This window comes from Mytilus californianus, unplaced genomic scaffold (genome assembly GCF_021869535.1).
Source record: "Mytilus californianus isolate M0D057914Y unplaced genomic scaffold, xbMytCali1.0.p SCAF_10, whole genome shotgun sequence".
NCBI lineage: Eukaryota > Metazoa > Mollusca > Bivalvia > Mytilida > Mytilidae > Mytilus > Mytilus californianus.
The window spans coordinates 13,261,755-13,282,396 of NW_026262582.1; the positions used below are offsets into that span (position 1 = coordinate 13,261,755).

General features: G+C 31.2%; 1 protein-coding gene and 1 long non-coding RNA gene across 2 annotated transcripts in view; both read left to right on the top strand.

Moving 5' to 3' along the window:
- The window catches only part of LOC127718685 (uncharacterized), a 150,820-nt gene that overhangs the window by 9,851 nt on the left and 120,327 nt on the right, over positions 1 to 20,642 (top strand). The window contains exons 3-7 of the mRNA XM_052224740.1: positions 302 to 470; positions 2,999 to 3,081; positions 6,097 to 6,165; positions 6,629 to 6,643; positions 8,033 to 8,050. Of these exons, the coding sequence (XP_052080700.1) occupies positions 302 to 470; positions 2,999 to 3,081; positions 6,097 to 6,165; positions 6,629 to 6,643; positions 8,033 to 8,050 (354 nt within the window). The remainder of the gene's footprint in view (positions 1 to 301; positions 471 to 2,998; positions 3,082 to 6,096; positions 6,166 to 6,628; positions 6,644 to 8,032; positions 8,051 to 20,642) is intronic.
- On the top strand, positions 14,019 to 16,825 carry LOC127717638 (uncharacterized). The gene is made up of 2 exons (XR_007989280.1): positions 14,019 to 14,429; positions 16,570 to 16,825. It is a non-coding gene; the product is annotated as an uncharacterized LOC127717638 (long non-coding RNA).

Below are 20,642 nucleotides of genomic sequence, written 5' to 3' on the forward strand. Positions count from 1 at the left end.
ACTAATATGAGTGTTAACGTTGAAATGTGTACTAGTCTTAAAAATTAGTGTGGGTTTGTATAATTCCGTTTGTGTATTCAATCACTGAGCTACTATCAAACAAGTGAAAACAGTATCTGAAACATGTTGACCAACACCTAGCAGACAATGCATACTATAACGTGATATATATATACTAGTCTGGAGGTATAAAGGTCGTATATGGCCCAAAAGAAATACAATGTTAGATTGTCATAATGTCATCTGGTTTGAAAACTCTTGATAGATAATTTGCTGATCTTTTTTTATTTTTATTTTTTAGCGAGTGCGGGTCCACACTGTACTTTCCCATGTTTCCGCTTTGATGTAGGAACTTGGGTTAGTGACACAACTACCTTGGCTTTTTCGTGTTCAAATACGTCAATTGTAACAGTGAATGGTATGGAAGAAAGGTCATGTTACGCAAGACGTGGACCATTTCTTGTAACAAGGTACGATATTCAATTTTTGCAAATACGATTTGCAGATAAAGATAAGATATCTTTTCATTACCTTTTTCACACGTCTGTTTGTGAATTCCACCAAATAGAGTAATATGTATAATCAAGCCAATGCTTGCATCTACTAAATAACAACCTTCAGATGTTTCGAAGACATACGCGCGTCTAGATCTTGCGTACAAATCTGTAAGCCTAGTATCTATGATGATTTTATTTGTAATATATCAGTATCTATATTTTCATGTTCTGTCTTAAATGATTCGTTTAGGGCATCAACCTTTTAAAATTTCATGCAAATTTCCAAAATCTGCTGAGATATTCTTATTTTAATACCATGCTATTGTTTCTTAAACATGATCTTTGTCTTTATCGAAAAGAAGTCTTTATAGGTTTGAGATATCTTCCTGGAACAGGCTTTGACTCATAAATAAATAAATCAAATTCTAAGATTCAAATGTTCTTTTTAATAATATGATAAATTAAGATTCTTTACGTCAAAGTTACGTTGCAACTCACATTTCTGATCTAAAGTGCTTATAAAGTGATCATAATACCGACTGTTGATCCTTTTATTTTCGTAGACACCAAGTTTCGTGGATATAGGAAAACATGCATTTTTGGGGAATATCTAATTTCGTGGTTTTCCCAAAGTTTGCCTGGAAGCCTATAGAAAATTTGTATTTTTTTATTATTTAAAATTGCGGTTTATCTTTACATACGACATCTACGAAAATTGGCTTCCACGAATAGTAATTAATCCACAGTAATTTTGAAAGGATTGAAGACTTTTTGATTCTTTCAGATCTTTCATATTAAAAAGAAGATTTGAAGATGGCTCAAGAATATGTAACTGTCCATCTATATTTAATGTTCCAAACTAAGAAAGGAGAAACCAAAAATCTTATTCACTGATAACCTAATTGTGTAGATAGAAAAAAACTCATCATAGATACCAGGCTTATAATTTTGTACGCCAGACGCACGTTTCGTTTTCAAAAGACTCATTAGTGACGCTTGAATTGCGTCAAGTGCCAAGCACTATTATTGGGACGTGAAATATCGTTGATATATAAAAATAAGAAGATGTGGTATGATTGCCAATGAGACAACTCTCCACAAGAGACCAAATGACACAGAAGTGAACAACTATAGGTCATCGTACGGCATTCAACAATGAGCAAAGACCATACCGTATAGTCAGCTATAAAAGGCCTCGAAATGACAAATGTAAAACAATTCAAACGAGAAAACTAACGGCCTAATTTATGTACAAAATAATGAACAAAAAATAAATATGCAACGCAGCAACAAAAGACAACCACTGAATTACAAGTTCTTGATTTGGGACAGATACATACAGAATGTGGCGGGGTTAAACTAGTTTGACTACTGGGACGGTAGTGTAAATAGATCTTTTTTGAGTGCATATGATTAAGTACATTTACAGTACTGTTTAGTAATGTTGTTTTTTCCCCTTCAATATATTTTGATATGATTTCCACTGATAAACATAAAGTAGAATATATCGTAGCAGGTATACTGAAATGGGAACCTAATATGTTTGATGAGCTGTAATTGCAATAATAAGCACGAAACTACCATCAAACGATTTATTTATATCCTTTTTTGCAGTGTGAAGAAAATACATTTTTATTCCAAGTTAGATCCTTTATGAGACGTTTGCATTTACGACATCAGATTATTTTTACTTTTAAAATTTAAAATCATCTGAGATATGTAAAAAGGGAGATAATCCTTTAAGATTTAATTTCCTACATGACAAGAGTGGCCTAAAGGTAGAATACGTAAGAAAAGTGTGTTTAATGTCGAAAGTTTTGAAGTCTCACTTCAGAGAAACTTATAGGTTATGAAAAGAACTATGATCTCTGCTACATGATTTAGCAATCATAAGTAGACATTTCGAACATGTTTGTGAAGAAAAACAACAAACATGAGTTTTGAACCAACTTTTAAAAAACGCGGTGACTGCTTTCCGGTTGGTTAAGATAATTCTGTATACTTTTGAAAAAGACAGGTAATAAACAAGGTGTCCATAACCTTTTTTTATATTTATAATATAACTGCTTTAATTTGTATTTCAAACCTTAACCTCCTCAATGATTTCGAGTAATCGATTAGTAATTAAGGAACAAAGTAAATTGATATCAAATGATATGATAAATTCTACGACGAAAAACGCATTGAAGATATAAGGCGCATTAATGGATGTGCAGAGAAAAACAAGAGTCAGAAATTGACAAACAAATCAAGAAAGGCCAACAAATCAATATTGAACGTACTTCACGGCTCATATTTCTAACTTAATACTAGATAGTTTCAGTCGTCATTTTCTAGTCCAGTCAAACTAAAAAAAGACTTATCATTATTTTCAATGCAGAAATCCGAGCTACGGATTTATTGATTTGCCTCAAATCACAACAATATGTATTTTCTGTATTTCTGTATTTTGATAAAAAAAAATGTATGAATGGTTACAGTTTGTTCTTTTATTTTTACAGATCGGGAAATACATACCGGTGCGTAAAATATGTTGCTTATAACAGTAAAGCCAGAATATCCCTTGCCTATGCTCCCCAAGCTAGTGAGTAATTTTATGATGCATGCATAGCAGGATTCGTTTGCCCATCGATAAAAAAGTATAACCAAAATGCCAAATTCCAAGGCAAATTCAAAAAGAAGAAGTCAATAAAAATAAACGGGACAATTTAAAAAAAAACACTGCCATTTTCCAGACTTTCCCAAGAAAATGGCTGGTAAAACCTGGTTTTATAGCTAGTTAAACCTCGACTTTGTAAGACAATTGTTTATAGTTACGTTATATTGAAAAAAATTGTGAGCACCCAAAAAGGCATAATAGATTAGCGTGAACATTTTTGGAATCAAGCAGACAAAACTGTGTAACGTTTTTTGCAATTGATACATCATTGAAGCCTCATTTCAGATACAGAGATATCTGCCTTTTCCATGTATCAATATATCGTATGCTTAGGTTTAAAACAAACATAAATGATATAAGGAATAATTAAATAATTGTTTAAAGGTATACCTTGCAGGCATTTGTATTGTCACCAAACTTCCTTGTTTGTGTTTAGTAAGTAGTGTAGCGACGTTTACTACGGAAAGGATGAAGATAAAACGCACAATCAAAAATATCCATTAATAAAAGCAAACAAAAAATATAACTAGAAAAGACACAAAAATACTCACGTAATATCGAAATTAACATAATTAAATCAATAATATGAACCCCAAAAAGCAAATGCTAAATGCATGTGCTGTACGGTATTCAGTTACTCTTCTTAAGTAAGAAGCCACATTATTTAGCAAGTTGTAAATCCGTTCTGATTAATTTTTCCAAATTATCATGATCCCTAAATAATCTTGAAACTTTACACTCAGTAATGAATGAGATTCATGGTGCTCAGTGCGTAGTCTTTTGTAGAATATTTTGTGCGTGTGTGCTTTTGTGAACTTTGGTTGGTAGCATTGTTAGATAACCAAATGTCTGCCTTTATTCCAAAAATTTGTCTTCATGAATATTTCCATTTTTCCAAATACTTTGAACGTCCTTCTGCGACTTAAATCATTCAAAATTGAATTTGGAACCATTTACTAGTAAACGCTGGACGGCACAACAGTACATATTAACTAAAAAACCTGACTCATGAAAAACAATCTCCAACGATAAATACAATTATCAGATAGCCTGACCTTTTATCCAATTAACAAATTAGATCTCTTCTTACTTTTTCACGACAATCAGTCAGGCGGGTCAGGCAAACAGATAACATGCTAACAATAATACTTTGTAAAAATAATCTATGGGGCGAACTTTTAAGTGTAAACAGCATGTGTTGCTGGTAAAACTTACACAATAATGAAAATATTACTTGATTCTAAGGGCAGTCGTGCCTGAAAGAGATGGCTTTTAAGTTTAAAAATATCTTTATGTATTTATAATCGGAGGAATTTAGAAAGAATTGCTATCGAATAGATATGGAATTACTAGGTCAAGAGTGTGTTTTAGTTAACATATCTATAAATTCAATTATAAAAACTTTGGCGATTATCTCTTCAATATCATTAACGATACCAATTCTACTATACCGGGACTTATTTTGTCAATTAATGTCTCATTATTGATCTTAAAGACCAAAACATTTTGAAAATCCCAAACCTAATTCAAACAATAAAGAACTGATACAAACAAAAAAGAATCATATAAACATTAATTCAAATTTAGACAACAAAGCAGAGCTATGCAAGAGGAATATAAATATTTCATAACTGTTCCACATGTGAAATAATAACATTGTTTTGAATAAACATTGAATGACAAATTTTCTTCTTATGTGACGTTAACATTTTCTGACGTCAGACACGCGAAGCAATGAATGTGGTTTTTAATTTGATAGATGCTTTTGTTCTTTTTTGTAAATAATTGTTTTTTTTTTTTTTTTTTTTTTTTTTTTTTTTTTTTTTTTGATATTGTAACACAGTGATGACTGCTGTACCCATATTTTGACTATTTTATTTATAATGTCTGTTTTGTTCACGCATCGTTGTAAATATAACGGAATTTGATAATACTGTCGTACAAGTGAGAGGTTTAGCGCTATAAAACCAGGTTCAATCCACCATTTTCTACATTTGAAAATGCCTGTACCAAGTCAGGAATATGACAGTTGTTGTCCATTCGTTTGATGTGTTTTGTCATTTGATTTTGCCATGTGATTAGGGACTTTCCGATTAAATTTTCCTCGGAGTTCAGTATTTTTGTGATTTTACTTTTTTTTTCAATATGAATAAAACAATAGCCATATTTTCATGCCAGTATTGAAGAACTGCCTGCACGGCCTATGATACAAAACTTTTCTTACACAGTTTTTACAAAATATAGGAGTGCACTTTAACTTATTTACAATTTACCTTTTTGAAGACATGTGTAGCTTTGTAAACGGGTGGTCTAATGAAATAAAAATGAAAACAACTCGTTAAATAATTTCATGAGTCCGAAGCGCTTTTCTGGATTTACCTTCATCAGGAACGCCCAAAGCCGAGGATGTATGAACATGATGAATAACTGTATTGCGTGTTCTTTACTATTTTCTTAATTTAAAATTATATAAGTTGTATAGTTTAAAGATTATAAAAAAATTACAATATTTGTGATTGTAATGATAAAGTGGACATTATATATCACATGTGTTCCCTGCACACGAGTGATATTGTAACGCAGGGATCATAAGTATGCTCTCCAGAGCTACTGAGGTAACCACAACAAAGTTTGGATGAATTTTAATGATTTGTAAAAGAATGAAAAAAAGCAATGTTTGTTATGAATCATGTGAGTACCGAAGCACTTTTAACTAAGATGGCGATACCCTCGCAGAGTAGCAGTCCATCAGCACCATTGCTAGATAATGAAAATATTTCAGAAACTTGAGACTATGTCAATGTCAAAGCCATGAAATAGTTTTAGAATCAAAACTTAACGATAAAAAACTCAAACAAATTAATTTTAATTATTTGAAAAGATCTATACAAATAAATTTACACCAATATTATTTTAAACTGTTGTATATATTGCTTTCAGAGACATTTTTGACAGAGCCATCCATTTGTGACGTTTGTTCCGGAAGTTTTTCCCCGTTCATTTTTCGCGGTAAATATACTTTATTCAATAAATTTATATTAAAACGTATTTTCTGTTTTCATACACAGTCAAATAATGTTATACAAAAAAAGATTTAAGGCTCAACCATGTCAACATGTCTTATTTTGAGTCCCGATAATTTGGGAAAAATAAGAAAAAATGTCCATTGAAACCACGCAAAACTGCTAGTTTTGATTTGGAAAAAGATAATAATTCGAACGTTGTTAATATGAAAAAGAAAGTATTTACTGTATTTTACGTTAATACTGTATTGTTGTTTATTATCAACTTTTTTCGAAAGTTTTTGTACTTTTTTGTATAATTTACTTGTTATTCCCTGTACGTTAAACGGTTAACAATACTTTAATTGTAATTAGCAAAAATAGCTGTCGTACTCAAACTACAATTTGTCGAATTAACTGGAAAATATTAATATACCATAGTTTTATTGTTCTCATTTTTTATTACATAGGAAGAGGTCAAAATTGTAAGTATAACCTTAAACCTTCTTTGTTGCATTACAGAACAAACAAGGGAAAAATCATCAAAAAACAATCTTACTCAAACTGTTTTTACAAAATAAATCATGGTATTCCATTTTATTCAAATATTGATGGCTAAATAAATATGATTTATTGAAACTATCCCACAATACATTGGACAAAGCATCGTTTTTCTAAAGAATATCTAGTCAATGGCAACCATTACAAACCGTTTCAATGCTTTTTACACATAGGAGTCATCGCACATTTCGTATTTTGTGCCTACTTCAGGCTTTTGATAATATAATATATTATATAGTAAACATTAAATTGCTATGAAAAATTATGATCCCACGAATAAAATATTATCTATGTGAATTTTATGTTTCCGTAAAAAGAACACGATGCGGAATATACCAAGGGGAAAATTTAAACTCATAAGTCTAAAGAAACTGACAACGCCATAAAAAAATAAACGCGACGAAAAGACCCCTAAATTCACTTAACATTACATACAAGAGTAAAGACTAAACAACACGAACCCAACTACAAACTAAGATTATCTTATGTCCCTAAGAATGTTGATGGGATCCTTCTCTATTAGTTGCACTCGTTATGTTACTCGTGGGTAGACAAAAGTCGCTGATGAGTCGTTTTCGGTGATGTCACAATCAAGGAAAACATAAAAGGTTGACAAACATTATATCTGTTCTGTTTTAGAATTATTCGTATAGGAATTCTATTGTCTTTGTTGTTTTAAACATTTGCTCTCAGTTGCACATGATGCAGATAATTCATTCAACCATCTACCCGAAAGTTGTATCATTTTTGTGTAAATTGATGATATAAAGTTGCAAGTACATTTTCAGTACATCCATATTATAACGTTTAAGAAAGTGGTACATCTCTAATTAATTATAATTAAGTTGATATAACTATTATCAGAATGTCCAAAATTCCTAGTAAATATATCTTGTGTTAAAAATTTAACGTCATTTTCCTCCGGAGTCTTCGCGTTCCTCTGGTATTTAGAATTGATAAAAAATGCACTTTTGTTTTTCATCTAAGCTTTTCTTACTTTCAGCAATGTATTGTCTTTCTATCCTCGTTATATTGACCTTCGATATTTAGCAACTGTTCTTTTTCAGGTTTATCGAGATAATCATAATCCCGAAATACTTAAAATGAGTGTTGATGTATTATGAAAGTTCTTTGAAAATGTGGTCGGAGAGAATGTTTATCTATACAAACTTTATAACTTCGTTCAGTTTATATTTAAGTGGAGGTCTATTTTCGAAACATTAGAAATGGATTGATCATTTATATATAAGTATAATCAATTGTTCTGTCTGCCAGTAAAATTAGAATAAAGAAACATATGGTTTTTTTTTCAGACGGGAGTGCAAAACAAAGTAAGTAAAAATATCAGGAGGAAATCAAACAGACAAACAATGTTATCTTGAAAAAATATTTCAAAATAGTATTTTCAACAGAAAGGGGTCTCAATACAAAATGACAAGGGCTCCCCGGCGTACTGTTTTTTCAAAAATACATTTTTACAGAATTATGTTTCTATTTGCTACGTCATGAACCTTGCATTGTTTGTTTAATAAATTACTTCTATATCCTGACTATATACACAATATTACAATTTAATATATTTCAAACTTCAAACAAATACTACTAAAAGATTATAATTAATCTGATTGTGGCACGATTGTTCATTTTTTGTTCTTATTTGATTACGTAAATCATCCTGCTGCTCCCTTCCCCTTCGCCGCGAAATCAAATTGTTGTCCTCTAATATCAACTTGTATATAATTATGAAATAATAACGACATCTTAATTGTCATTCATGCATTAAAACAAACACTAGCATTTCACAATACGAGGAATCATTTATTTAAAAAAACATCATAATGAAAAAAATAAAACATTTAACCATTTATTTGACAAATTATACTAGAAACATGTCTTGTTCATTATAACTCCATAAGTGTGTATGTGTCGAAGAATTTTTAGAAAACAAACAAATTCAACAGATTATCAAAACGCATTAAAACGTATAGGCAAATAATTTCCGATAGTTGTTTTAAGATATTGATATCGCTATGTCCAACACTATTGAGAAACAGCAGTCATCAGTACCTCAACATTGAGCTAACAGGTACGAACATGGGCGATCTCATAGATTTTTGTGAAATTTTGCCAGATCCTAGAATACACATGAATATTGAAAAGGTTACACAAATATGCTATCCTGAAGGATAAAAGCAACCTGTTGGGTTACTTTTATACTGTTTGAGATATGGCATACTGAATATTCTGTAGAAAAAAAGTAAAGGTTTAATTGGATGAACGTTATTATCGCAAACACATGTTTATTTTTAATTTCTTTCTCTTCAATACCTGTCATACGAATTTTAATTAAACCTGAAATGCAACAATATGTATTGCTACTAAACTTTACGTGTTTTAGTATTATGTAAATCATTGAATTGATTATGTTACATCATAAAACGTGGGGAAATAACATTTCGAAATATATACTGCAGTCATGACGTCACGTTACGTGTGCCTTTTGTCTCTTTTTTAACTATGAATACCTGCAAAACCAAGTCGGTTACCCCTTCCTATTTCATATTAATAAAACGGATATTTCAGTATCTAGAACATATAACTTTTGCAGGGTAGGATTTCGAGATACATATTTGTTATATTTATAAAATTTGCTGTCTTCAAAAGGATTTCAATAACACTGTGTATTCAAATATCCTATATTAATATGACTTTATGCACCTGTCATACAAGTGAGAGGTTTAGATAGCTACAAAACCAAGGTTTAATCCACCATTTTCTACATAAAGAAATGCCTGTACCAAGCCAGGAATATCATCGTAGGTTTGAGGTTTTGATTTTGCCATTTGATAAGGGACTTTCCGTTCTTTCCTTGTACTTCGACAATTTTGTTTTTTACTTTTTTAGTTATTTTAAGGATACATACAAAAATTTATAAGAATCCTTGAGATCGAAAATTTTCATACTTGTCAATTCAATATCATTTTACAAGGGATAACTCTTTATGCGTTGTTAGTTTATCATTAATTACAGACATTTAAGATTAATGAAGCATTCTTGTTATACATTACTTAAATTATAATCAATTTCTTTTTTAACAGTGATTTCGGCACGTAAGTTATATATACTTCATAATATGTATTTAATCTTGTGAATTGATACCTTAACATAATGCAGTGCTAATATTAACATTTTTGTCCTTTTCAATAACAAGAAAACTTAACTGTCATGTGAAATTATGGTTTGCTTTTTCTCTCGTAGTACGGTAAAACAGATGCAGGTTAATGGAGCATCCGTTAAGCTGTGGATGTATAAATTCGCAGCTATTTTATGTTTGGACATTGACGATTATTCTATTCGCAAAAATGAGCGACTTTTCATAAAAAAATCTTTAGAATAAAAAAAGAAAACTCGTAAGTCATGCACATTTCAGTAAAACTCACGTAAGATCTTTTTCGTGAAGCATACGTAGCTCATGTGTAAGTCCTGAATATGCAAAGACCAACAGTATGCAAGTAACGTAAGCATTTGAATATCATCTCATACATTGAAACTAATATTTACTTACCGAAGAAGATCACTATAGCTCGTGTTTCTTTTATTCGTTTCACAAAAAGTGGTAAATCGTGAAATAAGTCGTAAGACTATCATGACTATGTTAAAGATATGCGACAGTTTCATAAATAGTTACAGTTTACGATTTACGGGCAAATTACCATCTGGATCAAATCAATCGTTAATCTTTGCAAATAGTGGAGAAATATGTGACATGTCTTATACATGTTATAAAAATCTTAACTTTAAGAGATAAAAGAAACAGTTAGACACAGGTTTTGGAGATGTAAATTGAATAAATAAACGTACCAAGGGTAAAGATAATTGAAGTCTTAGCTTTGTCATGCAATTTCAATTCGTCTGTGCGTATTGAATACTTTTATTCTTAAATTTTTCAGTTCCTGCTATTCTGTCCCAGTAAACAGTTTATCTCCCTTGACATATTTAGAATTAAGAAACCAAAACAGTAAATTGTCAAGTATTATACGCGTTTTTCATCGTGAACTTCAATAAAAAAAAAGATTATATAAATAAATACTGTATATGTACTTTTTTACGCGAGTACTTATTTCGCGATTTTGTTGTTGTCGATGAATTCGCGTGTATTTAATTTCGCGGTATTTCCAAAATATCAGAACATGAATTACAAACTTAAAATTCATAAAATTTTATTAATTAGGTCTCCATTTATTTGACAATATGAAACAAAATAAACAAAGATTATTCAATCATAAAATCAGTCCTGTGTTTTGATAGATGTTTAATAACCTGATTAAATCGTTAATAACTTAATATAGCTGTCATATTTAGCTTGGGATATTATTTTTCACCTTTTGTCCTTTTATTCTAAATTAAATTTCTGTAAAAATAACTGGTGTTGTTTTAACAGTTTCATGGTTCAATTGGGGTTATCTGAAGCCAACAAGGTGAACATGCATATACAGTTGTAAATTCCAGCGATATTTATTCAATGGTTTTTATATGCAAGAAATCTGCATTCGAATTCGCGTGTATTTATTTTCGCGAAAATATACCTAACGCGAAATTCGTGAAAATAAATACACCGCGAAAATAAGTACATATACAGTACTCTCCTGATAGAGCGATCATCTCATACAGACAGTTCATAATCGTTTACTCCATTCGTGGTGTTGCGTATTAATGTAATGGAATATATTCCGATATATTTATGTAAAAACAGTATCTATCCAAGACAAATTTGGATAAAACTACAAAAACTGTTTATATAAAGGAATGTTGGGTGATCGTTAACGAGACACAACTCACCCCAAACTTTCAAACAAGTGAACACTGTGAAATGTTCCTCTGGCTGTACTGATCATAATTGAATTCATGTTCGATATCTATAAGAACACGGTTTGAAATATGCATTGTATATATAAATAAGAAGAGGTGGTGTAAGTGCCAATGATACAACTATCCATGCAAGTCACAATGTGCAAAACGTAAACAATTAAAGGTCAAAGTTTTGACTTCTATTAATCCACGGAACGGATTTGCCATATTGAATGACCTGTCTTTCTTTAATTAACACTTGGTGAACATTTTAATAGCTCAATCATATTCATTTGCCGTTGTTCATATACTAGTACATAGCTCTGTATCATCTAATTCTATTTTAGCCTTAGGTTGTAACAGACCACCACTGTGTCCTATAACAGATGTGATTAATGACATACCATGCGTCGATGTTGACAATGACAATGGATCTGTGTGTAGAAGCTGTAGACACAGATATTGAAATGGAATCTACAAAATGAACTGCAATTTAGGAATAAGTGTAACACAACATCCGTGTACGAAATTATTGTTACTTTTCAAATATATATATTGCGCAAATAAATATTTTAAAAACTACAAAATGTTTTAGCTGATGATAAAAAAGAGAACCGAAAATACAAAAGGGATATTCAAACTGATAAATCGAAAACAAACTGACAATGCCATGACAAATAAACAAAAAACAGATAAACAACAGTATATAAAATACAGTATAGAAAACTATGACTGAGCAACACGAACCCATAAAAACCGGGGGTGATTTCAGGTACTCCGGAAGGGTAAACAGATCGTGGGAAAACGACTGATACTTGTATGGAATTTTCATTGCGTTGTCTTTATTGAATCGTCTTTTAACGTTTAAACGTTTCAAAGGGGATACATATTACACTAAGGAGATATAGTGCAGTTGCCAATGAGACAACATACAGAAACCAAATGATGAGGATAATTATAATCATTAGTCAACGTCCGATCTTCAACATGGGGCAAAATATATATTGTATAGTAAGTTTAAAAGTTGCTGTTACAAAATTTAGAAAATATTTTTAAATTAAAAAATATATTGCCCTCATGAAAATCTCTGATTCATTTTCGGGCTTTGAAATAGATTTGTTGTCGTATTTGATTAACAAGCTCTTCATATTGGATTTTCCAACATTTTGCCTTCGTGCATTAGTTCTAAATGACGTAATTCGCATCTAGTACTGTAAAACTGGTACCGTTGTTATTGTTACTACTACTGTGTCGATGCCTCTAATGATGGATTGTTAGTCCCAAGGAGTATCACTAGCCAAGTAGCAAGTATGAAATATTTCTTAAAAGCGTTTGATTCCTTGCCAAGTTTTTGTTATAAACATTGTCCTTTTTTTATGATATCTTCCTTTTCTAATATTTTTTTTATTTTCAAATATTTTTGACTCAAGCATCAATGAAGAGGTATTAATTATCAAATTGCGCATATTGTGCCTTAAATTTAGTAATATTAATGATATTTATTGACAAGAGCTTGTCAACACTTACCTTATAAGCATTGGTGTATTTATCTACATTGCATACCAAAGCAATGTATAATATTTATATAACTTGAAAGAAACCCCATTTTATTTATTCATTTAATTGATAAAACATTTAAATTCAGTCATCTCGGAATTGATTAAGGTAATGATTGAATATCTTTCTTTTGAAAGGTTTGGACAATGTATGTAATTTTCGTGTGTATGTATTGTTGCCTAAAATTGAGGATGAAAACGGGGAATGTCCCAAAGAAACAAGAACCCGACCAAAGAGGAGAAAACATTCCAAGGCCACCAAAGGGTCTTCAACACAGCAAGAAATCCCCGCACCCGGAGGCATGCTTCAACTGGCCCCTTTGAAATATTCCCCGTTTCCATCTTCAATTTTAAACATGCCACAAAAAATAAAGAATAATGAAATGAGAAAACTTCATCCAGACCCTCATGCATTAAGCTCTCATAAATGTTTTTTTTTTTACAGTTAAAAATTTGGAAATCTATAAACCATAAGTGATTAGTTATTTGTCAACACTTAAACATTAATGCATGAACAAAATAAAAATGTAAACACAGGACTAAGCACCATGATCAAATGGAATTGATATTAACTTATTATACTGAAATCAGTTTGCACAACTCTTACTTGAATATTCTTTACTAAACAGAATACCTGTGAATCCAAATATATACTGGGAAAGTAAGTTCTGTACATATCTTTCATTGACAGACATATGATTACAAATTAAAGACTTGACTACATCCATTAACTTTAAAACTAAGGCCACCTGTATATCTCAAACTTTACTGTAGACAGATTGAATTGGAGTAACATACTTTTTTGATATGGTATCACAGTTTTATTAACTAGTTACAAAAATAGAATTAAATGTAGCAGGATCGATATTATAGCAAAATATGTATACAATATTAGGTCAATATCGGAAAAATTTAAATTTGTATTATCTCGATAACAACACTAACATGTTTGTCACACGACTCATTGTGAAGCAGCTTTGAATAATCAATAGATATAGGAAGATGTGGTATGAGTGCCAATGAGACAACTCCCCATCCAAGTTACGATTTATAAAAGTAAACCATTATAGGCCAAGGTACGGCCTTCAACACGGAGCAAGTTGCTTTCAAGAATCGCCTATCATTAGATCGATTTTACACATCTGTTCCCACAAATTTAAATTTGATATCAGAATTGACACAATATTAACATACATGTATATGCAAATTTTTTTTGATTTCTAGACTTTCCTCCTGTTCAGTATTTTTGCTATTACATTTTGCGTTTTTGACTTTTGTGGGTTACATGTAGTCTACAATCATGCAGGTATGTCTTACTTAAAATCTTGTCACGCCACGCTGTTTTTACATTTAATCTTTAAACGACAAAGTAAGTATGTTTATAGTCAATGGTTTAAACATGAAGAGAACTTTAAGATAAATTCACATTATTTTCCTGTTTTAAACGCATCTTTATATACTCCTCTATATGTTGAATACTTAAGATATCATCTTGTTGTTTTCTCTGATTTACACGAATTTCGGTTGAGTCGATCAAAGGATTATTTCATTTTTTTTTAATTACACAATTATTTAGATCATTTTTTCCATATCAAAAGGGTTAGTGTTAATGGTTTCTGTGTTTGTTTTCTTTTTTATTATCCTCATTCCGATTTAATGTTTTCTGTTACTTGATGGCAGACAAGTCTTTTGACACCTTTGTAGACAACGTTTGAAGCTCTTTAACTTCGTTTTTTATTTTGTCTTTTTAACGTGTCAGATTCGAACGTCACTTAGTTTATTTAATGCGGGGTATATAACTCTTTTCTGTTTACAAACAGATGCTTGCAGTTATCCCTACCGGAAAATTGGAAAGAGTTCCTACCTTATAAATAAAGACACGGGATACTGCCTTTGTATGTTATATGTAGATTGTGTGTGTGTTTGTCTATGTGCCTCACTTGAATTACATTTCCAAATACTCTTTATTTTCACAAATTTTTATTTCTTTATACATTTTTAACATTTTTACTTTTCCGCTTCCAATTAACATCACTTATCATGCTTATAATCTAATACAAAAAAGAAGGTTGGTTATTGATAAATTATAAGTAAATTTAAATGATCTTTAACTATTCAGAGTTATGCACCAGCAATGTGTAGTAAGAACACTTATTTTATTATTATTCTAAGACAATGTGTTCAAGGCATCGTGCACACTTGACCGTATTTGGGACCTTAGATGAACTGCTGTTGAAAAAACGTGAATTAAAAAGGATGAAAACAGGTAAATTTGCCTTTGTAATTTATGCAGTTGATATGTTTCGTTTTTACAAACATGGAAAATAGTACACATTTGTCATTGTTTGCTTGGAGAGTTTAACAAAATAATTTGTTCACGATAGATATTTCAAAACATAGTTATTGCTCACTTTTCCGTGTTGCTAAGCGACCTATCATCGGTTTTCGTGGTGTCTCCGTTCCTTTCCCCTCTTATGTCGTTCAAATTCTGTAAGTGTATATTTAAGTAATGATAATGATATAAATAAAATAATGATAATATTAGAAACGATTTCCTCTGTGCTAAATCGATATGTCAAACGTGGCTATGAGTTAACAATGTTACTTTTGTAGTAGTTCTTATTCAAAAAAAGTGAAATCCGCTATTATCGTTTTCTTGAAAGAAGGTTAGGCATTAACTGAAAATAAACATGTGGTAAATTGAATCCAAGACAATAGCCTCTATTGAATACAAGGTATTTCTCGAACTCAGATAAAATTGATTTATCAGGTCAATCATTGAAGACCTTTAAACCATTCCCATATGAGGACGTATGTTTTTAAAAGCGTGTTGTTTTCAAAAGGAAAGAGTGTCTCATATGCATTCTTTATATTTCTTTTTCCACAATGTTTATGCAGCATGGTCAACCAGTTGTAGAGTCGAATAATTAACATCTGTAAATGAGGGAAAACGATGTAACCAAGATTGCTGTAAGTTGCGTTAAACAGCATCAAAGAGAACGTGTTAATAGTTGGTTTTTTTCAAGGAGTTTAATTGTTTTCTTTGTTTTATTCATGATTTTTTTCTTCTTTTTAAATGTACGTGCTGAAATTTAACTCGCGTCATTCGTCCAAGTGTATTTAAAGATAACTTCATGTATAAAACACAACGTATCAGTTTAAATAACAGTACATGTATGAAAGGAAGGCATAATTGTATTACACGAGTGTTAACCTTGCGTGATATGTTTAAATATTTTCCAAAGAAATGATTTAGTGGTAACCTTATTAAAGTATTTACCCTTGTCATCTCTTACTTTCTTTTAATGTGGCAGATGTCTAACTTTTTGAATTGAAATCACAACTATGCGGCAATGAAGGCGCGAACCGTTTATTGTGATATGTATTCCATATGTTCTAAAGACCTGTAATTTAATAATTTTTACATTTGTATAAAACTGTTATAGGTTTTTCATTGGTGGACGTAACATTAGCAGATACATTTCTGATGGAAATTGGAGATGGATTCGGAATGGAGAGATGACCAAGATGAATTACTTTGCATTCGCTGCAGGACAACCAAACGGATCTTTTGGTAGCCCACGAGACTGTTTGATACTCTATGTTCCTGATCGTTATAACCTCTATGACGATTATTGCGTCTCCTCCTTGGCAGGATTTATCTGCGAATAGTAATTCTATTAAAATCAGTTGTTAATTTTCTTAATGTGTTATGCTTGAAGTCGAATGCTCATGTTTGATTGGATAATCAATTCATGTTTTATAAGTCCTTATCATTTTGATTTTTATATTTAAAATTGATAATTGAAAATTCCATTCCATCGAACGGTTTGTAAGTATGAAAATAAGAAGATGTGCTATGAAAATCAATGAGACAGCTCTCAATCAGAGATCAAATGACTTAGACGTTTACAACTATGAAAGAGTTTGCAACTATAGATATATATAGTGTTTGTTTTTGAAGTGTTTTTCATTTTATGATGAAAAAGGACATTCAAACTCATAAGTCGAAACTAAAACTGACAACGCTATGGCTAAAAAAGAAAAAGATAAACAAACAACAGTACACAAAACACAACATAGAAAACCAAAGACTGAGCAACACGAAGCCAGGCCAACTAAATTCTGGGGGTGATCGGAGGTGTTCCGGAAAGGGAAAGCAGATCCTGCTTCACATTTGGCACCCGTCGTTTTGCTCATGCAAGTAAAAACCCGTTAATATGTCTATATCAGTAGGTCATATTCAAGGGATAGTGGACAAGATAGCAGCTATGACAATTGGAACATATCTGTTGTCATCTGTGAAACAAATATTCCATAACTGTCAAACAACTCGTGATGGCGTCCGTAAATTTACGAAGGAATGCTTTCAACTTACCCACTTTAAACTCTTGATTTAATAACTTCCTTGTGAGCAGCAACCCTCTATCAAGAAAAATTGATAGGAAATTAAATACAAGCCCTGGAATATCGTATCAACTGAGGTTTTATTTCAACCCATTTAAGTGTTTCGGTGATCCTGTAAAGAACTTGTCTCCAATTATGTATTTGAAATCAGTAAAACTCTTCAACCATACAACTTGATGACCTGAAATTTTTCGATTTGAGATCACTGACCTTGAAATTGAGGACAAGGTCAAAGGTCAATATGACGTTCTAGGTTTTGACTTTTGCAAACAAATCATTCTGTTTCATTATAAAACCATTAAGTCTTTTGCATAAGAGTGGTAGACATAAGACCCTCAAAAAGGTCAACCGGAAGTGACATTATTTTAACCGGAAGTAGCCATTGTCACAGTAATGTAAAGAAAAAGTACACAGAACCCTTACCTTTTCAGAATCCGTTTGAAACAACAAATCATATGAACCAGAAGTGTTTTAAATTTAATTTTTTATTATCGGAGTTGAGGTGTAAATACCTTCAATTGTTCTCTGAACAATTGGTTTTTAATTTTTTCATATTTGTTTTCTTCTGCCGTCTGAGATTTTTTTATTTTTTGTTACTTGGCATATCGAAAGGATTTTTGGTCCATAATATCGTACAGTGATTACGATTTCACCATCGAAACTGTGTAACAGTGCATTTTTCTAATAGGAGTTATCTCGCCCACGCCGTCTTTTTCTGGTTATCTTTATTTTTCTGCAACCGTAAAAGATATTGACAAAATATACTTTTTTTCAAATTGTTTGTCTTCTGTTAATGATGCTTTGGTTAAGTCTAACCAAAAGAATCAAATTACATCTTCTGTGAGTTACATCTCTTTCCAAATTTAACATATGTGATATGTTGAATAATTTCATACATCAGAAGTCATTGAAACTTAAAATCTTTTGATATGAAGTCCTTGGTCCATAAGGAGGATATTGAGGTCAAAGCCAAATGTCGAGATCATGTTTCTAATTTTAACTTTGCTTGTTATCTTTATTCCAAAGAAACCGTTACAGTTCATGAGAGGAGCTTTTGCCCAAAAATTGTTCACTTGATGGCACAACTTCAACCCCTTTACAGGCATGACCTGGGGGTCTTTCGATTTGAGACCCATGTCCTTTGACCTTGAAAATGAGGTCAAGGTCATTGATCAATTTGATGTTCTAGATTTTTTTACCTTTGCTAAAATTCATTATAAAACCATTAGGTCTTTTGCATTAGGTTGGAAGTCATATGACTTTAAAATGTCAACCGGAAGTTACAATTTATAAACTAATTTTATTGAAAAGTACCTAGAAACATTATATTTTTAAAATCAGTTTGTAAGGACCAATCATATGAACCAGAAGTGACATCTTCTTACACCGTTTTTTTTTTAAATCTAATCCTTTATTATTGAAAGGTAAAGTGGAAAGACTTCAATTTTTCTCTCTCTGTACAATTTGTTTTTAATTCTTTTATGTATAAATATATTGACAGGGCGTTGTCAGTTCCTCTACATATTATTAGCTTTGAATATCCCTTATCTATTACCAATAACTAAACCACTTAAACCTCCAAGCAGAATAAATCCAACTTTGCATTTGTTTCAATAAGTTTGAATTGTTTGCCTTTTTCATATGTGCAGATATCTGTAAACGACGAAATGGATAGGTCTTACTCCCTTTTGATCAAATTTTCCTTTCTGCCAATATTTTGAACCTTTATTTCGAAATACTGTTTATGTATTCAATTATTGGTGATGTAATATAGGAATGATTGTCTTTCATCAAAATCGCTGCCTTTTGTGGAAATGACATGTTCAAGAACATTTATTGCTTCTAAAAGCAAACAAAGAAAACATCCTATAGATATAAGAAGATGTGGTATGAGTGCCAATGAGACAAATCTCCATCCAAGTCAAAATTATCCATATATATAATATAAATGTTCTTAAACATGTTTAACAATGTTTAAAACTTCACGTCTGTCGATACTTGAGCAAGCAAAAAAAAGTTAAAATTACACAAAATAATTAACATGAAAACACTTATCTTTTAAGAAAGCATTTATGGTGAGTTCAAATATAATATAAACGTACGTATGATACAATTAAAAAATATTTATTGTGACCATATATGCTTTGTCAAATATAAAAAAATAAACACAACTGAAGGAGCATAAACACCGTTCAAAATACTTCAGTTAAACCATTGACGTTCCAAAATACTAGCTTCATTATATACTTAGCTAGAAAGCCGAAAGTCCTGCTGAGGACCAACAGTCTACCGGCAGGGGGACCTAAATATATGTATTGATATAAACAAACAAAATATGTATTAAAGGGCGCTAAATTAAAATAGACATTGCTGCGAAAGTTGCTTGTCATGAATTTCAATCAAATCTTTCAAAAAGTAGATGTATTCATAACTGCATATTTTTAAATCGTAAATTGTTTTTTTCAAAATGACTGCCATTCGAACGAAAGACAGTTCTGAACACATGCTCAACATACAGATGTCTCCTATGATCATGACTGAACCTAAATTCATTAAGGGTATGTGAAATACAGCTACGGCCATCTATTCCTGGAGTCTTGTAAAACATTAATTTCCAATTATAACCATACCAATAATAATACAACACAGAAGTGCTGACTAATGGGCTGGTACCTTTGATGCGGTAACCTTCCCCTTTCCAAAATTATAAACCGGATGAGTTTGTTTTGAATTGATTCTATATCTCATTCGTTTAACTAACACTTTCAATTAAAGGAAACATTGAAAACAGCAGTATGTATTTATGAATAAACAATTAGGATTCTAAATTCATTAAGGGTATGTGAAATACAGCTACGGCCATCTATTCCTGGAGTCTTGTAAAACATTAATTTCCAATTATAACCATACCAATAATAAAACAACACAGAAGTGCTGACTAATGGGCTGGTACCTTTGATGCGGTAACCTTCCCCTTTCCAAAATTATAAACCGGATGAGTTTGTTTTGAATTGATTCTTAATCTTATTCGTTTAACTAACACTTTCAATTAAAGGAAACATTGAAAACAGCAGTATGTATTTATAAATAAACAATTAGGATTTTATATGTA